This window comes from Alligator mississippiensis, chromosome 2 (genome assembly GCF_030867095.1).
Source record: "Alligator mississippiensis isolate rAllMis1 chromosome 2, rAllMis1, whole genome shotgun sequence".
Taxonomy (NCBI): Eukaryota; Metazoa; Chordata; order Crocodylia; family Alligatoridae; genus Alligator; species Alligator mississippiensis.
Window position 1 is genome coordinate 275,113,899 of NC_081825.1, and position 26,152 is coordinate 275,140,050.

Below are 26,152 nucleotides of genomic sequence, written 5' to 3' on the forward strand. Positions count from 1 at the left end.
AATTTCCTAGTGCCACAGCCCCACTCTCCACTTTCAGTGCCCCTGGCTCTTTAGTGCTTATTGTCTGAGCCACAGATGCTAGCTGCATGTTAGTCCCTTTGCTGCCCCTGCATCATTTCCTTGTCTTCTGTTTCTTTGCTCCTCTAGTACAGCCCAGTTTCTGTTTCCAGGCCTTTTTTCTCTGGAAAAACTGGTGATGGAAGAAGCCTAGAATGGAGCCAGATGTTTTTTGAAGTAGAAATAGTCATGGATGAGCACAGATGTGGGAATTTGTGGGTAGGGGAGCAACATATCTGAATCCCTTCCCTATTTCTTCTTGAAACAGCATTATGAGGGAGAGGGACTTGGCACTCCCTCCTTCATCAATGGAGGCAACCTAGGGAAGGAAGGTCTTGGTTCATTCTTCCATTGGCCTTGGTGCAGCCATGGGGAAGAATCATGGAGAATCAGTGTATTCTTATGGGTGTTAGAAGGAATGGTGGGGAGGACACAGATTCCCTTCTCTCCAAATATATCACCAAAGAGGAAGGTGTCCACCTTATACACTTACAGGCATATTGGATAAATTCATAATTCACTTTACAGCATCATATAATACCAATGCCAACCTGTTACCCATTGCCTGCATTGTAACAAACACTGCTTATCTGCAGCTCATTTGAGCACATAAACTGCTGAAGTGCAAAGAAACTCTTGCTCCCACTGTTTCCTTGGTTACACAAATGCACTCTGTTTAAGTGCATAATTAATGAAGTGGTTAAAGGCCATCATTTTCAAGGATTCTAAAATAGACTTCGTTTTGGAATCATAGGATAATTACATTTATCAAAGCTCAAGTCACTGGACTATTTTTTTCAATACTATAGCATCTGAACAATCCCTGAATCTAACAAGGGTCACTGTATAGGGGTGTGCATGTCCATCATTAGCCAAGCCAGAGCACAGCCCTAAAAAGTAAAAGTTGGCAAAAGAATAGAAACCCCATCCTGCATTCTCCCAGCCCCCAAATCTCTTTGGTGAATGCTTTTATAGTGAAACTTCCTGTACATCCAAGGATCATATCAAATTGCACCTTGTAACCTACCAAGGACATGCAATTTATTGTTCTTATAAGACTTGCTAATGTTAAATGGCATATGTACAGGGCTTTTCATTCACTTCACTGTAGAAGTGCAATACATTTGCTGACCACTATGTCTCATGCTAACAGAATACTGACACTTCTTTGCGGTAACATAACTAGGTCAGGGTGAGCAGGACACCAGCTCTGAGCACTGACTGGGAGGGGGTGCCAGAATCACCCCCAGGAGTCTTTGCCATGGCAGGAGCAGCCTTGTGCTGCCTTGTCCGGCCCTAGGTGCCAGGCAGGACATAACCATGCCAAGCAGTGCATCTGGGAGGCAGGGAGTGAGTAGAGTGAGCAGAATAGTGCTCTCTCCTCTGGAAGCCTTTACCAGAGCAGGCATAGCTCAATACCCAATATGTATGTATGGTGGGGGGAAAAAAAACAAGGCACCAGGGCAGACTCCCAAGGAGCCTGGCCATGGGGCTACTGCCATCTGAATGGAGCTGATCCTGCTACAGCAACAGCAGTGGCAGAAGCAGCCTGGGAAGCTCAGCCTTCCCATCCACTCACCCACGTCTCACCCTGCCTTTGGTCTACAGTAACTAGCATACCCCTGTGCCTCACCCCCACCACCTCGGGCACCCAGTGAGCTCACAACACCTATGTTTCTGTGGCCATCTTACTCACTTTTCATTGATCTGAATATAAGGATCCGCACATCTCACTGGGTCTAAACATTTATATCCTCCTTGAATATTGAAACAAGTTTGCTGTTGGGTACAAGTAAAGTTTCTATTCTCACATTCATTGATATCTGAAACAAAAATGAGAGGATAATACAAGGAAGTCAGTGCATCAGCTTTATAAGGAAGCAATTCTACATCTTAAGAAATTGCACCAAAGGGTCCCCAGACATGCAGAGTTCTGACTTGCTCTGCCTACTTCTGATAACTAGCTAATTCTAGTCAGCCCGCCCCCCTTTTAAAAACATTTTACACTACATTATCAGTATTAATATTTTTTCTTAGTATGTAGCAGTGTCCACAGGGTGCTGAGCAAACATAAATGAAGATGAATCCCCTGCCCCTCAAAACTTTGCAATCTAAAGAGAAAGATGGAGGGGAGGGGAATGGGGTCTATGTCAGGACCCTGTTGTGCAACTATTACTTATGCTGGAAAGCACTTACAGGAATAACCCCATTAACCTCTGTGGGAACTTCTCATGTGAGTACATACTTAGCAGCATTGTGCAACAGGCCCCTAAGAGGATTCCATGTGGCAGAGCTAACGTTAAGTATTTCATTTCCTGAGTATCATTGAATCAATTCAAATTCTCTCCAGAAAAAAACTGACCTAATTGCTGCTTGCTTGGAATTTAATTCCTAGGTGAAATGTTCTTACCTTGACAGCTTCTTCTGTCATCGAGTAGAAGATAGCCAGAAGGACAGGAACAGTAGTAGGAACCAGCAGCGTTCACACATTCATGCTGGCAAAGGAACTCCGAGAAGCTGCACTCATCCATGTCTGCAGTGGTGAAATGGAGTTTAGAATCCTTGGCTGCTTGTAAATGCAACAGCAGTTTAGTTCTCTCTAACCTGAAACATTGGGTTTTTAATTGGTGCGTTTTTAATTGTGTTGATTAAAAACCCACCGTTTCAATTTAGAGACTTGTGTCACATGACAGTGACGGCCCCCATCAGCTTACCTACCTCCCTGTCCCTCCCCGCCTCCATGTGCAGGTTCCATCAGAAAAAGAAAAAAAAAGTGGTGAAGGGCTCGACCCTTTCTTTTTTTTCCAGAGCCTACCTGCCTCTCCTGTGGTCAGTGGACAAGCTGCCAGCAGGCCAAGCAGCCCCTGAGCTCTGAGGGACCCCAAACCTTCCCTCCACGGCAGCAACGCCCCCCAGGCAGCACCACCCACTAGGACCCCCCAGGCCCTGCCACCATGGAGTGAAGCATTGAGCCCTGAGCAGCTCAGGGGCTATGTGACTCCGGTGCCAGCTCATGCAGGCAGGCTCCACTGAGGAAAAAAAAAACTAAAAAAGCAGCAAGGAGCCTGATCTTTCTTTTTTTTTCCCCTGGAGCCTGCCTGCCTTTTCCGCAGCCAGGGAACAAGCCGCCAGTGGCACAAGCAGTCCTGAACTGCGGGGGGCTGCAGGCTTTCCCTCTGCAGCGGTGGCACCACGAGACCACCTGGGGGGGAGCTGCTAGCGGATGGGTGCTGCCTGGGGTGTGCTGCTGCCATGGAAGGAAGGACTGGGGCCCCTTGCATCTCAGGGACTGCTTGGCCTGCCAGAAGCTTGTGCTCCTGGTCACAGGAGAGGCAGGCAGTTTCTTGGAGGGAGAAAAAAAAAAGATCAGGCTCCAGGCTCCTTGCCATTTTCTTTTTTTTTTTTCAGTGGAGCCTGCCCACACGAGCTGCCACCAGGTCACACAACCCTTGAGCTGTGCAGGGCCTGGTGCTTCCCTCCATGGTGGTGGTAGGGTGCTAGCAGGCAGGTGCTGCCTGGGGAGTGTCACTGCTGTGGAGGGAAGGTCCGGGGTCTCTCGCAGTTCAGAGGCTGCTTGGCCCACTGACAGCTTGCCCCCTAGCCATGGGAGAGGCAGGTAGACTTCAGCACCCCATGCACCATCCTTGCTGCCTTCCCGCCACTTGGGACCACCTGGGAATGGGCTGGCTTGCCCCAAGGCAGTGCAGCAAGGCAGCAGGAGGACAGCTGGGTTTGCTGGTGGCTGGAGAAGGTGCTGGGGACGGTGCACAGGGTGCTGGAAGCCCACCAAGCCCAAGCTTCCCTGAGCATGTCTGGGTTTCCAGTACCCTGTGCCCCTTTGCAATTTGTTACGTAGCAAACTAAAATACATCAGATGTGTTTTACTTTGCAATAAGGTAATTTAAAGCAAAACATGCCACTGCACTGTGTATTTTCAGAAACCTGTTTCTAATGTATCATGTGATTGCTCATCTACTAATGCTTTCACTTCACAGGAAGAATTAAGCATGAAGTGCAGGTATGATTCTAATTTGCCAAAGAAAGAAACCTTTACTGGAAAAGAAAGCCTCCCTTTCCCTTCAAATGAGTGACATGAGTCCTGGCAGAGACCTTCCATGCAAACCTAGGCAGAGCCAGATCTGTTTTCAGCCTGTATTTGGTTGTTTTCAAGGCATTCCAATATGGTTTAATAATTCCACTTCAGCTCATTGTAGGACTATTGAAAGGCTGAAAGATCTCCCAAACACTAGCACCACAGCTAAGCAGCTTTTCAGATATTTGATTAAAAACAGAAATTCTGCCTCCTTTCTTTTTGCTTCTTGATTTGACAAGTCATTGTAATTCTGTGTTTGAGTGAGAGAGCAGCGCTTCGGTGTTCCACGTGGGAACATGTCTAACTGAAAGAAAAGTGCATATAAAGTATTACACTGAGGAAGGTCAGTGTTAATCATTTCCTTATTCCTCCATTCAGTTATTGAGGGAAATAAAGGCTAGTGTCTGAGCCAGGAACTCCCAAGTTCTAATTTTCAGCTCTGACATACTGGCTCCCTTGGGCAACTCACTTTCTCTCTTAGACTGAAACTCCCTTTCATTAAAATAGCAGCAATATTAATCCACTTCACCCTGGTGTTATGTGGATGAATCAGTATCTGCAATGTACTTTAAAATGGAAATGTGAGACTTTATTATTCAAGCAGTTTCATAGCCTGGAGTTGTCAAAAAGAAGTTCACAAGAACAGGCCAAATTATATCTTACACCTTGGGTAATGAGGATTTGCACATGTTTGAACAAGACAGCACTTCAGTATCAGAAAAAAGGACTTGCAACTCAATTTACATAAGGTCTCAGCCACCAAACTGCCATTTTAAGCACTGCTGAGGTCCTCATATCCCTTGCTCAGCTGCTGCCCAACCCTGGAGGAACCAAAAGTCCAGAGTGGCTTGTTTTCTTTGATCACATCCTCCAAATTGATGCCATGGGGCACATATAGAACTACCCAGTCCTGACACAACAGCACTGCTCAGCACCCTCTCACATGACTGAACCCCTGCAGGATTTTCAAAGCAGCCATTTCCCTGCTTACCTAGTCTGTAGAGACCAAGTCAATAGGCATTTCAAAACATGCCTAATACATACAAACGCTATCTTGTGGTTAAAACACTTACCTGGAAGGTGGGAGACCTAGATTCAGATAACTCCTCCCTTGCCTGAACTGGCACACAGGTTTCAAGCCAAGTTTCCACCTGCTAGTTAAATATAATAACTACTGTGCTGTAGTTTGGGTGTCTTGCAATCTCCCCTGTTGAATGTGTTCTGGTTTGTGTAAAGTACTTAAATATTCATTGGCATGGAGACTGGATCTTGGATCACTGAGAAGACTGCCACATCAATGGAGTGTGGCATTGTTCTCACTGGCACTTTTATATGAAGTGGAATAACTATAAAAGGAGATACTGAGAGAGACTCGCCCTCGAATGCCCTACAGTAGGACTAACTTCTAGAGCAGGGAGTGGTGAGTTCAAATCCCTACTCTGAATAAGGTGGAGGACAGAAATGAATGTGGTTCTCCTGTTTTCCAGAATACTATTCTAACTACTAAATTAAATGTTTCCCTCACTTTATGCTGTACATGCAGTCCTGGAAAACGGTGCATAACTCAAATTCACATAAAGGGAACCCACTTTACAATGTAACAAATAGGGATACAGTCCAAGACCTCAACTGTACTGACCCCCAGGCCCATTTCTACTGCTTTTTCAAGACAATTTTGGTACTTGCCAACACCAGACAGTACATATAAGGACAGGGCACTATCATAATGGGAATGGCAACTTCAGAAACTTGTATCACAGACAATGAGCGAGGAGCACAGATCCACACAGAAAACTATATTTTGGTGTGTGTCACTCCCACAATACACCGCACAAAGCAGCTGACTGTGGGCTTCCACCACACTGATCGCATAAGAGTGAATTTACCTTGCATATAACAAATTTTTAGTATAAAAAGGGTCATCACATAAGAGCGAATTCGCACATACAGAACCCGCATAAAGCAAGGGAAACCTGTACTATTGGGTTACTAGTATAATGGAGACAATATCACCACCACCATTTTCTCCATATCATAATTTTTTGTGGGAAATGACTGACCTGACTTTGGGGCCTAATTCTGGGAGAGGGCTCACAGCTGAGTCCCGAGGGACGGGAAATGCCCCATCCTAGCATGGTGTTAGGTTCCTAATAGGGCTGTGCAAAACAGCACCGTTCAATTTTGACTTGTGCTTTGACAGAACAGTGCTTTGTTTTGTTTTGTTTTGTTTTGATTCGAAACCGCTGTTCCATTTCGTTTCGTCGAAACAGTTTTACTGTTTTGATGTTTTGACCAAAAGCTATAATGGGGACACTCAAAACAGCCTATAACTTTGTCGTGGCCTGATTTGGATGAAACTTGCAGGAATGGTTGCCCCTTCTGAGGGCATGAAGCCTGCCAAGTTTCAAGGAGATAAGTGCAGGGGTTTCAGGGAAACTGTACCTCAAAGTCTTGAATGCAAAAAACTCATGTCACGTGTATGTGTTAAGCCACAGTGGGGTCAAAACTGCAGGCATGCTAGCTGCTTCTGAGGCCACAAAGCCTGCCAGCTGTCAAGGAGATAGGTTCAGGGGGAGTCTGGGTTCTGGGGCCCTGCATCTCTGGCTGCTGACAGGCAAAACTCATGACATGGGTGGGTGACTGTGTGTGTGTTAAGGTGTGCCCTCACTCAACTGACACCAAGGCAGAAAGCAGGGCAAGTTCAAACAATGCTGCCTTTTATGCAGTTTTTCCATCCCTCCTCCAGAGCATGGGGATTGGAAGAGACCTCAGGAAAGGATGACAGTCACCGGCCAGCTACACAGTCAATATGAGAACACTCCTCCCCCCCAGGCTTTAGTTTCTGCTTCCCTGAAGGCAAGCCCAGCTTGAGCTTCGAAACTCAAAACGTTTAAAAAATTTCAAAATGTTTGGACTTGCCTCGTTTCGTTTAGAGGCTGTTTGAAGCTCTCTGTTTCATTCAATTTTGTTGTTTCAAGCTCAAAGCAAGTTGAAACAGCATTGAAATGAAACTACTGGAGAAATTTCGCACAGCCCTAGTTCCTAACTCCCAGAGAGGAGTGAGACTTAGCTCCTGCTCCTCTCCTCAGATTTACTTGACTTTGGTGGGCTTTTTCTTGCTGGCTTTCTGACTCTCATTCACAGTCACCTTACCAAATGAAGGTGTAGAATTGCATAAAGAGCCAGGAGCCGTAGCTCAGGGATGTGGATTCCACTAAGCCGCAGAGAGTCTAAAAATTGTGTTGCAACACTACATGTTGCAATACCTAAGGCCCTGTGTGACTTAGCTCTGGTCCATTTTTTTTAATAGCAAGGTTTGCACAGATGAGCAGCCTGGGAAAGATTAATATACACTGGACATCACATGTCTTTTCTCTCAAAAACAGCATGCTACATCTGTTTACTGTAAACTAAAAAAAAATATTTTCCAGTGCGTTTTTTCCTTCCAAGAAATATTGGCTGAATTCTCTCCTTTTAGCAGGCTGTGGAAATGATCAGCACAGGAAAAAGTTTAGCTTTTCTTCTTTAATTGAACAAAATCAAGCAATAAAATCAAAATAAAAACAAGGGGGTGGCAGAAGGACAGTATTATATCACTCTGCTGTATAGCATATACTATATACAGCTCATACAGCAACATGCTGAGTGGAGAGCTCTTATCTGATTAGCACCACTAACTCTCATGAGGACGTGCGTAATGTTTCTTTAATTGTGGAGTCTGAAGCCAGCCAGGGTGGAACAAGAGCATGTTCTTGCCAGAAGTGGAGCAATAAAGCAGGGCGAGGGAAATAATTTGGTTCAGTAGGTTCTGAAGCATGTGCTTAACTTTTAGTTCATGGCTATCTGCTGAATCAGGGCCAGTCATTTTGGGAATATTACTGTTTCCCATATTCTAATAAAGTTCCTTGTTCAGTGTGGGAAGGAAGCACCTCTTTCTGTGTTTCTTTATCACAAGCACAAAACAGTTTTAATCTTCATTAGATTTCTTTAAAACGAATATAAAAATCCTATCAAACCCATGTCCAGTATAAGGCCTTCTCTCTCTCTCTCTCTCTCTCTCTCTCTTTCTTGCTTTCATGGATAATTGAGAGCAGAAGAAGATTTATTTGTTAGATCTATTTTGTTTATAATAGGGGACTATGCTGGATACTTCAGAGGAAGGCATGCAAAAAATAAATATATTGAAAAGAATATGTTAAATGCAATAACAAATAACAAAAAATGACTGAAGACAGTTACCAATGCAAGTAATTCCATCTGCTTCCAGTTCATAGCCAGGTTCGCAGCGGCAGAGAAATGAGCCGTAGGTGTTGACACAGTTTTGCACACAAGGATTCTCAGACGCGCATTCATTCACATCTAAGGGAAACCAAGGCTTGACAGATCAGTGACTTCTCCCAGGATACTGTTTCTAATTCATTACTATTATAATGAGGCATTAGAAAGGAATGAAACAGTGTAATCACAGCAGTTTAGTCCGGTTTTATTGCGAAATGTTAACTGTGTTATTAATTTTATAGGTATTCAGGGCCATGAATTTCAATGAGAAATGTAAGTTGGGAACACATGACAGACTGGATAAAACCCACTGGGGAACTTCACTCAGTGTGGGTGCTGAGGCTCTGAACAGCACTTAAGTGAGCCTAGCAAAACTCCTGGTTATCTTACCCACCCCCAGTGCAGGAAAAAGGACAGACAACTGAGACTTCTTGAGGAGGTGGTAGTGGTGAACTGCATCATCTGTTTATGATCAGAAAACAACAAGGTATCCAAGGATAAACTATTTATTACAGATGCATCCATGTTTATCTAGTAGTTTTAAGGATTCCAATTGATTTGATCGCAATAAGAGAAGGCCAAAAGCAGCTACCACAAAGCAAAGATGTTCCATTTAGGACATAATTAGCAACTCCTGAAAGGTCTTTACACAGTCAATAATGAACGATTTCCTGGGTTACGGGGGAAGCTATGAAAGTGGCTGTTTTTCAAGAACAAGCACAGAACTCTTGCCAGAAGGCGACCTAAGCTGTGCTCTACACAGCTCTTAAGTACAATGGAGAAGCAGGGATTTATGTGGCTAGTTCCACAGTTTTGTGTGACCTCAAGGCAAGGCATTTAGGTATCTAAATCCCACCAGTTCTAATGAGAGTTAGGCACCTAAGTACCTTTGGTGCTCTGGGCTTTTGTGTCTGTTTCTATCTCTAAAGCAGGGATAGTAGCACACTTCCACTCTTAGAGGTGCTGTGAAGACAAGTATGTTAAAAATTAAGAGAGTGTCATCACAAGGTGTACAAATATCTCAAGTGGTCAAATACATGTGCAATTTTAAACATGTGAGTAGGTCAACCAACCAGGAGTCTCGCATTCTGAAGTTATGCACATGTATCAGATTACAGTAGTGATTACCCATATACAGTACCTTGGCATGATCTTCCATCTTCATTAAGGGTAAAACCTGGATTGCATGTGCACGAATAGGAGCCAGGTACATTGGCACATAGCTGCTGACAGTAACCATAGCGACATTCATCTATGTCTAAAAATGAAAAAGATATAAAGCACAGACTAGATTGTACTTGTACTTGCCATCCCAAAAAATAGATTAAATCATTCAACCACTGGATTAATATCTATGTATACCTAAGATAGATCTCAATAATCTATACCTAATTTGCAAATCTCAAATAGCCAAACTCTGAAGTCTTTGGATTTATGTTTGTACATCTGGCCTTTTTCAATTTAAGAAAATGGAGCAATTCATTTTTAGTTACCTAAAATATAATGATATGGCCTGACTGGATCCATTATCATTTGCAAGTGATTCTGTTTGATGCTACATCATGAAAAAGCCTAGATTTGGACTGCATCAGCAGCTTCTCTTGATTTAAATCTAATAATTTGTATAAAAGAGTAGAAAATGCCATGCTGATTTTTTGTCATGATCAAGAAACAAACTCTTTTTACTCAAGGCTACTTACACAGTAAGATAAGCAGGATTTGGCTTCTAAAGTTGCTTTTACTTTTAGACATGGCAAATTTTAAAGAAATTTGCCCTCTCAATAACCACTTTTTACATGAATGTTTTCCCTGTCATACAAGAGGACTCAAAAATGTAAGAAAAAAGTGTCACTAAAAAAAAGAACATTCTTTGCTGAACTAGTGCATGAACACTTGATGCACATGACTGCAACAAGCAAAAGAAAAAATTGCGAGACAAATTTAGTATCTGATGGCTAGGGATGTGCGAAATATCACCCGGTGTTTCATTTCGAAGCTGTTTCGATGCATTTCGAGCTTGAAATAGTGAAATCAAAATGAAACAAAAGCCTTCAAAACAGCTTTGAAACAAAACAAGGGCACTTGAAACATTTCAAAACTTTCAAAACATTTTGAGTTTCGAAGCCAGACTTATTTGGCTTCAGCGCAGGTCCCAGCTGGCAGCAGCAGCTTCCTGTCATCCAGCAGGCGGATCAGGGGCCTCCCCACACTCCTGGGAGGGCTGCGGGGCTATGTCAGACTCCTTCAGGGGGTGTAGGCCCCCGATCTGCCTGCCAGATGAAAGGAGGCTGCTGCTGCCAGCTGGGACCAGCGCTGGGCAAAGTCCGCACCCAGCACTGGGAAGATCAGAGCTGCCACTGGCCCCAGCCAGCAGCAGCAGCCTCCTGTCATCCAACAGGCAGATCGGGGGATCAGCACTGGGTGCAGCCCATGCCAGGAAGATGGGTGCTGCCGCTGGCCCCAGCTGGCAGCACCAGCCTCCTGTCATCCGGCAGGTAGATTGGAGGTCCACCTGCACGCCCGGGAGGGCTGCGGGGACTCTGCCGGACTCCTCCCAGGGGTGCGGGCCCCTGATCTGCCTGCCAGAACACAGGAGGCTGGTGATGCCAGCTGGGACCAGTGGCAGCACCAATCTTCCCGGCTCTGGGTGTGGAATAGACTATGGGTGAAACATTGAAACAGCATCAAAATGTAGCAAAACCCCCAGTTTTTCTTTTTTTTTCCTTTAAAATGTATTCCCTCCCCTTCCCCAAACATTTCTGACTTTTTCTCTCCCTCTCTATTCCCTATAGATAAATATAAGTGAGCTAAGACATAGGATAAGCTTCAGCATTTTATTTTGGTAGCAAGTTGTATTTGTTTTGGGTTTTTTTCTTTCTTTTTATTATATAATTATGTTTATATTGATTTTTACTGTTCTATATTACTGTTTTACTGATACTATATGATTTAGGCCTACACATGTAAGTTAGCATAAGTCATGTCAAGTTTCCATTTTGTTTGTCAAGTCTCTCTCCTGTCCCCATGCCCAGTTGTGTAACCCATGACTCATACCTACCCCTCCTATGTAACTTTGTTCCTGAATGAATGGGGATGAATGAGGGTGCTTGAGAGACAATGGCAGTAGGTCTAAAAATAGTTCCCTCTGAATGACCAAACCATCAACACCAATACCTGGACCAATGACCCAGCCCTTGGAACCACCCCCAGCATTCAAAGAAACAAAAGATGAGGCAATGCACCATTGTGCCAAGGCTGCACATGCTCAGTAAGAACACCTGGAGACCTCTGGAACAGGACTGACATTGCCTGGACAGGCCTTCCCCACAGGAGATCAGAGGTAGTCTGCCCCATAAAGACAGGTAGTGAAGACTGACTCTTGGGGACGCCCTCTCCATCTGGACCAGCACCATGCCACATCACCTATCCACCCAGAGGCTCTGCCGGTGACCCCCCTCTGGATAACACCTACTGGACAAAGACACCTTTCCAGCCTGGATTGGTAGCTATCACCCCCACCCTCTCTTCAACCAAGGACCTGGACTCTGTTTCTCTTCCCCACCTGGACTCCAACCCTTCCACTGAGTCTCTTTCTCCTGCTGCCATTGTGAGTGCTTTTGTGTGTGTGTGTGCGTGTGTGTGTGTGTGTGAACCAATGACTTCATGGGGCCATGTAGCATGTTGTCTGTTTAATAAACCTGTTATTTGGACCCCTGGGTTGGGTTTTGCTCTACTATGGTTCATCCCTGCTCCAATCTCTGCTCCTCACCCCTCTAAATTCTGTCTCATTTCTCCTTCTCCTGCTTCTGGCTCACTGCCACCTCCAACACCTGTCCTGAGCTCCTCTCTGCCTCCAAACTCCCTGTTTCTTTGCCACTGTCTTATCCCCCCTGCCTTTTCCCATGAGCAATCAGGTTTCTGCCTCAGTTTCTTTCCTGGCTGTCTCCTCCTTGCCACCACTTATCTGCCCCCACAATATCTCAGCTGTCTGCCTCAGTTTCCAGCCTCAAGCTCCCAGGTTTCTGTCTCTCTCTCTTTCCTGGCTGTCCCCTCCTTGCCACCAGGCTCCCCCCTCCCCGTGCACCAGTGACCTCGAGTAACCCTGGGGCCACTTGCTCTTAAGTAACCCCAAGCCTCAGTTCCTCAGCCAGCTTCTCTCTACTCCACTGGTTCTCATCCTGGTTCTGGCAACTTTCACTCCCTACACTTTAACTCTCTTTCTCTCTCACCTTAACCTTCCCCCAGGTACCCCAAGCACACACATACACACTGTAGCATCGAAGTTAGGAACTTGTCTGTGTGTATGTGTAGTTGGGCTGTATGTGTATGAACTGCTGAGTGTGTGTATATATATATATATATATATCATTGTGTGCATGATATACAAATTAGTGATCTGTGTCTAACTTTTGGGGTGTATAGTGTACGTGCTTGAACTGGTGATAGGTATGCATGTGCCTAGGCTGGTTTGGATGTATATGTGCCTGAGTTGGTGTTGTGTGTTTATGTATGCACTTAATTGATTTGTGTGTTTGTATATGTGCAATTGTGTCACACCCTCCTCTCTAACAATGCAATATTGAGATCCTGAGAGTTGGCCTGACCCCACAGGGCAACAGAAACAGTGAAACAGTTTCTATGAAACAAAATGGAACAGTGCTTTTGAAACAAAACTCGAAATTAAACACTGTTCTGTTGAAACATCGAAACAGAAGTCAAAGTAGAAAGGTACTATTTCACACAGCCCTACTGATGGTACCTGAATCCCATCAATGTGATTATGAAAGATAGAAAGAGTTTTACTCCTTGTCTCAGGACAGAAACAAAACACTAGATACACTTGTCTCTTTGGTGGGTGTGCATTCTCCTTGGTATCAGCTGCCTTTTTATTTATAGGGACTAATTATTTGGCTGCCTTGAAGAATTTACATCTTTCCAATAATAACTGTGAAGTTCATGTCCCTGCATAGATTACTTTTTGTATTGCTGATTCAAATAATCTCTTGGAGCAAATACTGGCCTTGTATTTAAAATCTCTCTCTTCTAACATCCTGAGCATGGTAGTGACAGAAAATGGAAAGATGGTATTGGAATATGTTCCTCATGTGAATGCTTCCTGTAAATAATGTCATGGATGAAAGGTTTATTGGAATAGTAAATCATTCCTTATTCTTTTTTTATTTTCTTTGAATATAAAAGTAAAGCTGCTTGGAAAAACTGTAATTATATAAAAGCCTGGGAGTGAGTTGGAAAAACAACTCAGACTCATTAAAGTTTAGCAGACTCATACAGGGAAGAACAGTTCTGCACTTCCACAAAACTTCACCCCTAAGACTCTCCAGTAAGTATTAAATGATAACAGCCAATCACTGCCACACTAAATTACAAATACATCATTCAAACAAGTACTTTCTTAGAGTCATTCCTTGAGGACTGACTCTTGACCCAATTTTAGATGGTGCTGAACACCTATAGCTTTCACTGTGTGCAATGAAAAGTCTGGGTCCTCAACACCTCTGGAAATCTGGTTATTCTGTTTCTAACAACTTTTGAAATCCATACTTTCTGCTGTAGATCTCTTCAGATCAGTCCTGTCCCTCTTGCTCCCATGTCCTATTTTTAAGTTGAAATTCAGTGTTGACTATGAAGACTGTTTTATGCAACTGAATATTTAAATTACATTAATAGTTAGGTTTTGTAGTATTCTAAAGAACCAGTCAGCCAGGTTTAAGCTGATGGCCCCATGTATTTCCCTTCCTTGAGTGCTCGGGGGACAGCTTCAAAAAGAGTACTGGTAAGGGAGCTAGATAATGCTTAATCTATGACATACATGATGGCTAGAGCACCATACTAAGAGAGATGCAGGCTCAAACCTCTTCTGCATGATGGGGGTAGGGGTCTAGAACCAGAATCTTTTGCTTCCTGCATTAGTGGGCAGCACTCAGCAATGGGACCCAAACATGGGTAGGCCCCCTTCCTTCCCCTTGTTAGATGTAGGGTTTTATGACTTACACAGCCACAGTGGGTGCAGTTATATAGTTACACATCTGCCCAACCAGTGCACAACCTAATGTACTTACTCAGTATATGTGTGCACATTTACACACCCATGCTACAGGGATAATAGAATTGCCACCTGCACCTAAGTCCCCCAAAGTCCATTTTACACAGCTGGAAAACTGGCAGTTAGGTGTGCGGAGGGAAATGGAATTTCACCCTTAATTGTTAAACACCAACAATTGCATTAGCTGGACCTGTTGTTGTTACTAACAGTGAAGAAATATAAACTTACTCAGCCCTCCAAATATTTTTAAATGGGCTTTTCTTGCCTGCTCCCTAGTGAAAATGGAAAACCCAGGACCAATGGAAAAGTACAGAGACTATTTCTGACATTTGTGACAAAAAATATGGTGGAGTTTTTTTCAGCTCAGGTTTTCTTCTACATCTTTGCATTATCTCGCAATGATTTGTGCTACCCTTGGTCACAGTTACCTAAATCAAGTGCTGGCATGTTACTGTATCTTTCAAATAGCATAAGCAGATGCACTAATCAGCTCGGGAAGGCTGCAACTCTGAGGATCTGGTATTTACATCAAGCAGTAAAGTGCTTAGACTCTGACTCAGTGCCAAAGCTTGGTCCCTGGACATAGCCATTATATTTGGACTGAATGCAGAGGAAATACAAAGGAGGTCACAATCCAGGTGAAGAACACCTGCACTCCCACCCCCAAACCATCCAGACAGTCACAGAGCACTCTCAGGGCTCAACACCCTGTTTCACCAGGGAATCCCACAAAGAGTGAAGCTACTGGCATGTAACATATGCTCATCATCCATGTGCCCTAAAGTTTACCTGCATAGTTGACCAAGACCTTCAGTGAAATCAGTTCAGCTCTTTGCAACTGCACCCACACACCCACACACAAAACCCAAACCTGTGCCAAATTATAGAAGACTTTTTACACGGAAAAATATTCAAGTTATCAAGGCTAAGGACAGACATTATACATAAACTGGTTTAAGTGATCAGAAACTGGTTTAAACCTGTAACAGAACAAATGTTCAGTGTACATAAACCAGCTTGAGAATGGCTGAAACCAGTTTGAGATAAACCTGGTTGAATGTAGTATCAGATTTAACAGTTCTGAAAATCCTGGCATGAGAGAGGGCTCTGAGCAGTGCTCTTGTGTCAGGACTGGGTGGTTCTGTATGTGCCCCGTGGCATCAATTTAGAGGATGTGATCAAAGAAAACAGGTCACTCTGAACTTTGTCTCAGCTCCCTTGCTGGTTTAAGATAAATCAGACTCCCCCAGCAACCTAGCATGCTCTCTGGGCTGGGCAGGGCTCTCTGCTCCACAGCAGGGCTGGCCCCTCCCCTCTGCTCCCTGGCTGCAGCTCCCGCAGTCTCTGCAGCCGTCTGCCTGGTTTCTGCTCCCCCTCTTCCCTCCCCACTCTCTGCTAAGCAGGCATTCCCCCATCCCTCACAGACACCTCTCAGCATTAGCCAGCAGACCATATGGTGGCTACCTCCAAGCTGTGGCACACAGAACAAGGCAGAATCAACAGGTAGCTGGTAATGTCCCTCTGTTGTTTTCTTAATGGGCTGATAAACACTGAGTTAGGGGTGATAAACGTTCCCTGCTGGGCTGGTTAGGAGTGGGGGAGCCTTCCCTAATCATAACGTCCTGCCTGGGCCTGGCCACGCCCCTGCCCCTCAACTCAGCTCTGTGCAAGGGAAGGGAGGGCTGCTCTAGTGCCCTCTGGCGTCTAGCCTGAGCCACTGCAGGCATGTTCCTGTATTTCTGGAATGAAAAGGGAATTTCTATCCACCTCACAAGTCAGCTCAAGTTTTGCAGGTTAAACTAACATGCAAAGATTGAATCAATTCAGGCTCAGGCTTTTTGAATGTCTGTCCCTAGTCCAAATGCATAAGTCCCATGGCAACAATCTAACATTCATGGTCATAAAAGAATTCAGGAAGACAAAAAACACATAGGCGAAAGCAGGCTGGATACATTAAGTGAATGGTGGTTTTCCTGAACCACTCTAGAGAATACATATCAGCACTACAGAAGAACATACCTAAACACTGGCCTTCTAAGAGCCAATATCCCTCTGTGCAGGAGCAGGTGTATCCTCCTTCCGTGTTTATGCAGATCTGGGTGGGGTTACATTGGTGAGACTCTGAAGCACATTCATCCACATCTGCAACAAAAAATGTATCAATGAAGCATTGTATAAATATTAAAGCATGCATTATTTTGGCTTTGTGTGCATTTGCAATGTACAGAGAGGATGAAACTGAGAAATTAGTAGGGCATCAGACTAGTGATATTTAAATTACTGAGTGTTTCTCAAGAACTGTACAAAAAATCCTATAAAACTCCATTCTGAGAGATATGGCATGCTTTAAACCCCTTATGAGGAATTTAGGTGAAGGATAGGAGTTGAAGGTCCTCAATACCTCTCATGAAATGCTCATACCTTTGCAGAAATATTTCCCTAAAGGTAACTGTTTACTAGAGCTGACAAAAAATGAAAAATCCAACCCACAAGAAATTCTGATATTTCCATCCTTGTTTTTGTCCTGAACTGAGACTCCTACAAGCTCCTTTGCCGCTCAATCACAGAGGAAAACTGTTGTTCATTATGGTAGAACAAGTCCAGGGAACAAGCCTGGTAGAAGCAAGTGGGAGCTTTGTGTGCACAGAGCTGCAGAGCTCATTCCATGGTCACAACTCCCAGTAATGCTAATAGGCAAGGCAGAAAGCATGGTAGATTTGCACCTTATAGTCTAACTAAATCAGAGAGAGACAGCCGCATCACCCAGGGGCACTGCAGTGGCAGACAAATGCAAAGATAAATGCTGACCTGGCCCAAAACCCATATTTCTTTATGATTTTCCTAACAGAAAACTCCGTCAAAATCTGTCTTGTCCTGTTGAAAACTGCTATTGGGATGAAACTACATTTACTGATAGGAAAATCTCTCATTCAAAATATTTTGACTATCCTTATTGTTTTTAATGTATTTGATATGTTATTACAACCCCTTGGGGTGTTTTTTTGGTGGGAGAGAAGAATAACATTCCTGTGTTCATCAAAGCCAGGATGCAGTAACCAAACTGATTAAAAATGCCTTTCAGAGTCATAAGTTCAGTCTGAAACTCTCCTTGCTCAGTCTCTTCCCCAATGTTTCTATCTCAAGATGTCAGAAATAGAAGAGTCAATGATAAATGGTGAAGTTCTTTCAGCCGACTAAGATTTCTATATTTTATGTATTGATTCTTCAGTTATACCGTATTTCACCATGCTCTGCACTGGCCTTTGCTCAGCTGCTATGTCATCTGACTGTTTTTAGTCTTTCAGTCACTCCCTGCTTTTTGTTAACCCCAACTTTGAAGTGGCAGGATTGAAACTGTGTGTAAAGTTTTTGCAGTGGGGATTACACCTTCATTATCTGTCTTGCAAGGTATTTGATACATTCTGCTTGTTGTAAAATAATAATAGTAATGGAATAACTCATTCAAATGGACTCAGGGTAGCAGTGTATCAAATACATACCTACATTGGCTCTCCAGGGAACTAGCGGACCTCCTGCAGCTAAAAAGAAAGGCCTACAAAGTATGGAGGATGGGATCCAGCTCCAAGGGGGAATATTCCACACTGGTCTGGTCCTTCAGCGAGCGAACCAGGAAAGCCAAGGTGGTGACAGAACTCAAACTAGCTACAAGTATCAAGGATAATAAAAAAATCCTTTTTTAGATATGTGGGGAGCCGGAGGAAAAGCAAGGGCAACATTGGACCCTCGCTAAACCAGATGGGACAACTAACAACCGACACCCAGGAAAAAGCCAACCTATTAAATGGGTACTTTGCGTCAGTCTTTCATCAGTCCCACAGGACGCCCATGCCCATTACAGGACAGGGAGGCCTGGGTGAGGGAGGTTCCCTGCCCTCCATCAATGCTGACCTCGTGAAGGAACACCTTGGGAGGCTGGACACCTTCAAGTCAGCTGGCCCTGACAGTTTACACCCCAGGGTACTCAAGGAGCTGGCTAGCATCATAGCCCAGCCCCTGGCATGGATCTTCAAAAACTCCTGGTGCTCTGGTGAAGTGCCTGAAGATTGGAAGAAGGCCAATGTGGTGCCTATCTTCAAGAAAGAGAGGAAAGTGAATCCAGCAAACTATGGGCCCATCAGCCTGACCTCTATCCTGGGGAAGGTCTTAGAAAAGATTATAGTTTCATAGTTTCATAGTTGGTAGGGTCGGAAGGGACCTGAGGAGATCATCTAGACCGACCCCCTGCCATGGCAGGAAAGAGTACTGGGGTCAAACGACCCGGCCAGATGTTCGTCCAGCCTTTTTTTAAAGACCCCCAGGGTAGGAGCCAGCACCACTTCTTTTGGAAGTTGGTTCCACGTCCTAGCTGCCCTGACAGTGAAATAGCATCTCCTAATGTCTAGCCTGAAACTACCCTCTGCTAGCTTGTGTCCGTTGTTTCTTGTAACTCCCAGGAGTGCTCAGGGGAACAGGGACTCTCCCAATGCCTGCCGGTCCCCCTTGACTAGTTTGTAGACTGCCACTAGATCCCCTCTCAGCCTTCTCTGTGGAGGCTGAATAGGTTCAGGTCCCTTAGCCTCTCCTTGTAAGGCCTGCCCTGCTGCCCCCGATGATGCGGGTGGCCCTCCTTTGGGCCCTCTCCATATTGGCCACATCCCTCCTGAAGTGCAGCGCCCAGAACTGGATGCAGTACTCCAGCTGCAGCCTGACCAGTGTCACATAGAGGCGGAGGATCACCTCCTTGGACCTGCTTGAGATGCATCTGTGGATGCATGACAAGGTAGGATTGGCCTTCCTGACCGCGTTCCCACTTTGTTAGCCCATGGTCATTGTGGCATCAGTGATGACTCCAAGATCCTTTTCTGTCTCGACACTGGCAAGAAGAGAGTTCCCCAGCCTGTAGGTGTGCCGCTGGTTCTTCCTCCCCAGGTGCATTACCCTGCACTTGTCAGTGTTGAACCCCATCCTGTTCTCATCGGCTCACCCCTGTAACCTGTCTAGATCTGCTTGCAGCATGTTCCTTCCTACTAGCGTACCCACTTCACCCCACATCTTGGTGTCATCTGGGAATTTGAACAGGGTGCTTTCTACTCCCTCGCTCAAGTCACTGATGAAGATGTTGAATAGTGTGGGCCCAAGGACCGAGCCCTGGGGAACCCCACTGCCCACATCCCTCCAGGTCGAATAAGACCTGTCCACCACCAAATTATTATCAAAGAGGCCATTCTTAACGGACTGGCCGATGGCAACATCCTGAGGGATAGCCAGCATGGGTTTGTTGAGAGTAGGTCTTGCTTGATCAATCTGATTTCCTTTTATGACCAGGTGACCTATCACCTGGACAAGGGAGAGGAGATTGACGTCATATATCTTGACTTCAAAAAAACCTTCAATCTGGTATCCCATGATCACCTCTTGGCAAAACTGCCTGACTGTAGCCTCGGGTCCACCACGATCTGCTGGTTGGGCAATTGGCTCCATGGTTGGACCCAGAGGGTGGCAGTTGACAGAAGTTAATCATCGTGGTGCCCTGTGACCAGTGGGGTCCCCCCAAGGGTCTGTCTTTGGACCTATATTGTTCAACATCTTCATTAATTATGTGGACATTGGAGTCAGAAGTGGACGGGCCAAGTTCGCCAATGATACCAAACTCTGGGGTAAAGCATCCACACCTGAAGACAGGAGGGTGATCCAGGCTGACTTTGACAGGCTCAGGAAATGGGCAGACAAGAACCTGATGGAGTTTAACACCGAAAAATGCAAGGTTCTCCACCTTGGGAAGAAAAACCTGCGGCATCCTTATAGGCTTAGCAGTGCTACACTGGTTAGCACTACGGATGAAAGGGACTTGGGGGTCATGATTGACCACAAGATGAATATGAGCCTGCAACGTGATGCTGCAGCTAGTAAAGCAAGCAAAACTCTGGCTTGCATCCATAGATGCTTCTCAAGCAAATCCCAGGACGTCATTCTCCCATTGTACTCGGCCTTGGTGAGGCCACAGCTGGAGTACTGCGTCCAGTTTTGGGCTCCTCAATTCAAAAATGATGTGGAGAAGCTTGAGAGAGTCCAGAGAAGAGCCCCGCACATGATCACAGGTCAGGAAAACAGACCTTACGATGACAGGCTTAGAGCTATGGGACGCTTTAGCCTGGAAAAGCACAGGCTCAGGGGCAATCTGATGGCCACCTATAAGTTTATCAGGGCTGTTCACCAGGATCTGGGGGAATGACTGTTCACCACAGCACCCCAAGGGATGACAAGGTCGAACAGTTATAAACTCCTGCAAGACCGTTTCAGGCTGGACATAAAGAAGAATTTTTTTACTGTCCGAACCCCCAAGGTCTGGAATAGCCTGCCATCGGAGGTAGTTCAAGCACCTACATTGAACGCCTTCAAGATAAATTTGGATGCTTATCTTGCTGGGATCCTATGACCCCAGCTGACTTCCTGCCCCTGGGGTAGGGGGCTGGACTTGATGATTGTCCGAGGTCCCTTCCAGCCCTAATGTCTATGAAATCTGCATCTTCAGCTCTGAGCATTTCTGGATGAAGCTGGATATAAATCTAAAGAATGATAATAATATTTATATGCACATACATGTACACAAATATGTGTTCCACTTCTTCACACCTCTCATATTTTGCTTGTCCTGTTGCACTGAAAACCTTTTGGGTATTAATTGCATGTTCCTCTGCATGCAATTGGTATCTAGTGCGTTATGGGTACCAGAAAAATACAAGCAATAAACAACAATATTGTTAATGTGTTTGTAATCAAAATGCTTTCAGTTTTTTCTTTTCACTCATTGTTTTAAGACTGAGACCTTGGGGCCCTGCCAATCACCACTGCTGTAGTCCACAGCAAGTTCTCAGACAGGTTTGGCTCCATGCCCCTCAAAAGGCTGAGCTCATGCCATGATTTCATTCCATGGTCACAACTCCCAGTAATGATAATAGGCAAGGCAGAAAGCAGGGTAGATTTGCACCTTATAGTCTAACTAAATCAGAGATGCATGGCTGCTATGCTGATGAAGTAAGCATCTGATGAAGTAAGCCCATTATTTATACAAGCTTATGTCATGTCTCTATTTTAGTCTATCAGATGCAAATCCACCCTGCCTTCTGCCTGACATCAGAATAATGACTAACTACCTCTCTGTTCACAGGAAATACATTAATAGAGCCCAAAAAATGGAGGGATCAGCATCTCAGGATGTTATATAATATCAATGTGAAAATCCTTCTTTGCAAGCTTTCCTTAGTTTTCTTCCAAACTTTTGTCTTCTTCTATGACAGTGGAGATGATTCAAGTTAAGTTTCCATTTGATAGCAGAATCTATGCAGTTGTGGCTATGTTACATCCAATGTTTCTGCTGCCCTAGAAAAACTGGCCAATGTCTATTCCTAGTAGTATGCAGAGGGGTAGTTAGCAGTGTTAGTCTGAAGTCAGGCAGAAGGCAGGGCAGGGAGAGCCTTAGAGAGACCTGCCTTCTGCCTACCAGTGTACCCAGGTGTAGTCACCTAAAACAGGTTGCTATCCCCGACATCTGGCTACACCCAGGGAAGCTGCCCTCCAGCACAGGGCAACAAAAATGGTTAGAGGGCTGAGGCACATGACTTATGAGGAGAGGCTGAGGGAATGGGGCTTATTTAGTCTAGAGAAAAGAAGACTGAGGGGGGATTTAATAGCAGCCATTAACGATCTGAAGGATAGTTACAAAGAGGATGGAGCTACACTGTTTTCGGTGGTGGCAGATAACAGGACAAGGACCAGTGGTCTCAAGTTGTAGCAAGGGAAGTTTAGCTTAGCTATTAGGAAAAACTTTCTCCCTGGGAGGGTAGTAAAACACTGGAAAAAGTTACTGAGGGAGGTTGCAAACTCTCCATCCTTGCAGGTTTTTAAGACCCAGCTAGACAAAGCCTTGGCTAGGATGATCTAGTTGGGATAGTGCTGCTTTGAGAAGGGGGTTGGACTAGATGACCTCCTGAGGTCTGCTCCAACCCTATTTTCTATGATTTGAAGTAACTTGACTGACCTGGATGGCAAAGCTGACCTTATATGTGGGAGGTACATATGAATCTGTCTGTTTGGGACTGTAACACTTGAAGCTGCAGATAATGTGGGGTCTTAACATATCTATCAGTGTCCTTGTCCCACCTGTCTGGCTTTCATTTTCTACATCTGGTCCTACCCAGGATGCACCTTTAAAACTTTGGAAGTCCCTGTCAGTAAAATAAAATAAACCTTCTTTGGCCTGCTGCCTTCTCAGTTCAAACATGCAGTGCAATTACACTGTAATGTGTATTACTCATGTCTGCTAGCATATATTTACATTACACTGACCCATTAAACAACAGATGACAGTTGGACCCTGGGGAAAATGTCTGCCCAAGAATCTGGTAGTTTTTGTCTATACTCTTGAAAGCAGAATGAGCAGGGAGACAGCAGGTACAACAGCAGTGAACTCTGCCCCCTGCCCAGCCTGTTTATACAGCGGGGACTGTCTGGGAGAAACCCATTGTGTCAGACTGGTGTGACCAGGAAAGACAAAATTAAACATTTCAAAGGAAAAGAGCAAACACTGTTCCTCAGACTAGTACAGAAACCACCTATAAAACATAATGGTCCCATAAACAGGTTCCCTATACTGAACAAGCACAATATCAGCAGGAAAAATACCAGTACATTCAACCACTCCAAGGACATTCTTTGGCATTCTTTGATGCAGTGGAAAATTACAAGTAAAAGCAACCTAACTGCTGGTAATTACATAAAAATCACTTCCTATTTTCACTGAACAGTGTATTATGTCAATCTTATTCTCAGTACCAGGAGAAAGTGCTAAGTGTGCATTTGTCATGGGAATATCTCATAGAGTTATTTCTGCCCTCTGCAAGTATATATACATATTGTATATATGTATGTGTGTGTGTGTGTGTGTGTGTGTATACACACACACACACACACACATATATACACATATTATGTATTAGTAATATAATACATATATAATAATGCTGAACACTTTGGTGTTTTTCATTTTTTAGCTACTTTATAAACATAATCTAATTAATGAGCAGCTTCTTTAAGACATTGAACTGGGAGTTGGGTTGAATACCCAGCACTGATGTAGACCTCTTGTGCGATTTGATCAAGCTACTTAATGTTTTTTATACCTTGCTCCCTGTTTGCAAAATGGAGAAGATAATGTGTTAGCTTTCATGTCTCTTGTTCATGGAGATATAAGTTTTTCAGAGCAGGGACTAACCCATTGCCTTGCCTACATTGTGGTGGTGGAATATCCTGGAATAGCTGTTCCCAAACACATCTAACCATATACTCCTGATCACATATTCTAACCCCAAAAATATCCTTTGCAGGCCACTCTTGAGATCTTGGTCTTTGGTTTGCTTGCTGATCACTGGGGATGACCCTGGAGCAGCTTCACCAGTGTATTTCTAGCTTTGGGGTATGTAAGTGAGAGCTTGGATAGGTTAGCCAAAACAGGCCACTGCTGTCATGTACATAAGCCCACCATATACAGCACCTGTACACAATGAAATATTTTTGGCTGGACTCTGTAAGTGCTTCTGTAATAAAAATCATGTCAATAATTCTGACAATGCCCTGATGGAGGATAAATGTTATTGTCTCCATTTTACAAATGGAAAAACTGTGATGGGGACATATCACACATTTAATTTACGGTGCCATACAAACCATCCATGAAAGATGTTACACATTACAAAAGATGGTAACAAAGGGCTGAAGTAACTGGGGAAGCAGGTGACCTGGAGGAAGCATGAGCTGGAGGGGACAGTGGGGGAGGCTTTTTTATTCCTCCTGAGAAAGTAGGGCAATCAGCTAGTTACCTCAGGTGTCTGTACATGAATGCACAGAGCCTGGGAAACAAGCAGAAAGAATTGAGAGTCCTCACACAGTCACGGAGCTATGACATGATTGGAATAAGAGAGACTTGGTGGGATAGCTCGCACGACTGAAGCACTGTCATGGGTGGGTACAAACTGTTCAAGAAGGACGGGCAGGGGAGAAGAGGAGAAAGCGATGTGTTTTATGTAAAAGAGCCATATGATTACTCAGAGCTCCAGTATGAAACTGGAAATAGGCCTGTTGAAAGTCTCTGGGTTATGTTCAGAAGGCAGAGCAACAAGGGCGATGTTATGATGGGTGCCTGCTATAGATCGCCAGATCAGGAGGATGAAGTGGATGAGGCTTTCTTCAAACGGCTAGTGGAAGTTTCCCAATCACAGGTGATGGTTTTCATGTTGGACTTCAATCACCCTGACACCCTACAGGCAATCCAGGAAGTTTTAGGGGAATGTCAGGGACAATTTCCTGGTGCTAATGCTGGAGAGGCCAGCTAGGGGCCAAGCTGTTCTTGACCTGATGCTCACAAACAGGGAAGAATTGGTGGGGAATGTAGTAATGGGTGGCAACTTGGGCAGCAGTGACCACAAAATTATTGAGTTCAGGATCCTGAGGAAAGGAAGGAAAGACAGCAACAGAGTAAGGACCCAGAAAAACAGACTCTGACTCAGTTAGGGAACTGATGGGCAGGATCCCTTAGGAGGCCAGTCTGAAGGGGAAGGGAGTCCAGGAGAGTTGGTTGTATTTTAAAGAAACCTTACTGAGGGTGCAGGAACAAACTATCTTGATGCACAGAAAGACTAGCAAGTATGGCTGAAGAGCAGCTTAGCTTAACAGAAAACTCTTCAATGTGTTCAAACACAAAAAGGAAGCTTACATGATGTGGAAACTGGACAAACAACTAGAGAAGGATTATAAGAGTACTGTTCAGGCATGCAGGCATGAAATCATGAAGGCCAAAACACAGTTAAAGTTGCAGCTAGCAAGGGATGTGAAGGGTAACAAGCAGAGTTTCTGCAAGTATGTCAGCAACAAGAGGAGGATCAGGGGAAGTGTAGGTCCCTTACTGAATGGGGAGGCAACCTAGTGACAGATGATGTAGAAAAGGCTGAACTACTCAATGCCTTTCTCACCTTGTTCTTCACAGGCAAGATCAGCTCCCAGACAAGTGCACCTGGCACCACAGTTTGTGGATAAAGTGTGCAGCTAACAGTGGTGAAAGAACAGGTTAGGGACTATTTAGAAAAGCTGGACATGTATAGTCCATGGGTCCAGACACAATGCACCCAAAAATGCTGATGGAGCTGGTTGATGTGATTGCAGAGCCACTGGACATTATCTTTGAAAACTCATGATGATCTGGAGGCCTTGGACAATTAGAAACGAGCAAATATAAGTGCTTATCTTTAAGAAAGGGAAAAAGAAGGACCCAGGGAATTACAGACCAGTCAGCCTCACCTCAGTCCCTGGAAAGATCATGGAGCAGGTCCTCAAGGCAAGCATTTGTCCTTATTGAACCTTATTATAAGCACTTGAAATAAAAAAAAAGTGATTAGAAACAGTCAACATGGATTCACCAGGGGCAAGTCATGCCTGACCAATCTGATTGCCTTCTAGGATAAGACGACTAGCTCTGTGGATGCGGGGAAAGCAGTGGACATAGTATACCTTGACTTTAGCAAGGCTTTTGATACAATCTACCACAACATTGTCGCAAGCAAGCTAAGGAAATAAGAGTTGGATGAATGGACTGTAAGGTGGATAGAAAA

The 26,152-nt window shown here is 44.5% G+C and overlaps 1 protein-coding gene across 2 annotated transcripts in view; it reads right to left on the reverse strand.

Annotated features, from left to right (window-relative positions):
* Positions 1-26,152, reverse strand: part of FBLN5 (fibulin 5) — an 85,069-nt gene that overhangs the window by 6,721 nt on the left and 52,196 nt on the right. For both annotated transcript variants that reach the window (XM_019481664.2, XM_006259231.4), the window contains exons 5-9: positions 16,512-16,634; positions 9,570-9,686; positions 8,390-8,509; positions 2,468-2,590; positions 1,754-1,880 (exon numbers count right to left, since the gene is read on the reverse strand). In XM_019481664.2, coding sequence (XP_019337209.1) covers positions 1,754-1,880; positions 2,468-2,590; positions 8,390-8,509; positions 9,570-9,686; positions 16,512-16,634 — 610 coding nt within the window. The remainder of the gene's footprint in view (positions 1-1,753; positions 1,881-2,467; positions 2,591-8,389; positions 8,510-9,569; positions 9,687-16,511; positions 16,635-26,152) is intronic.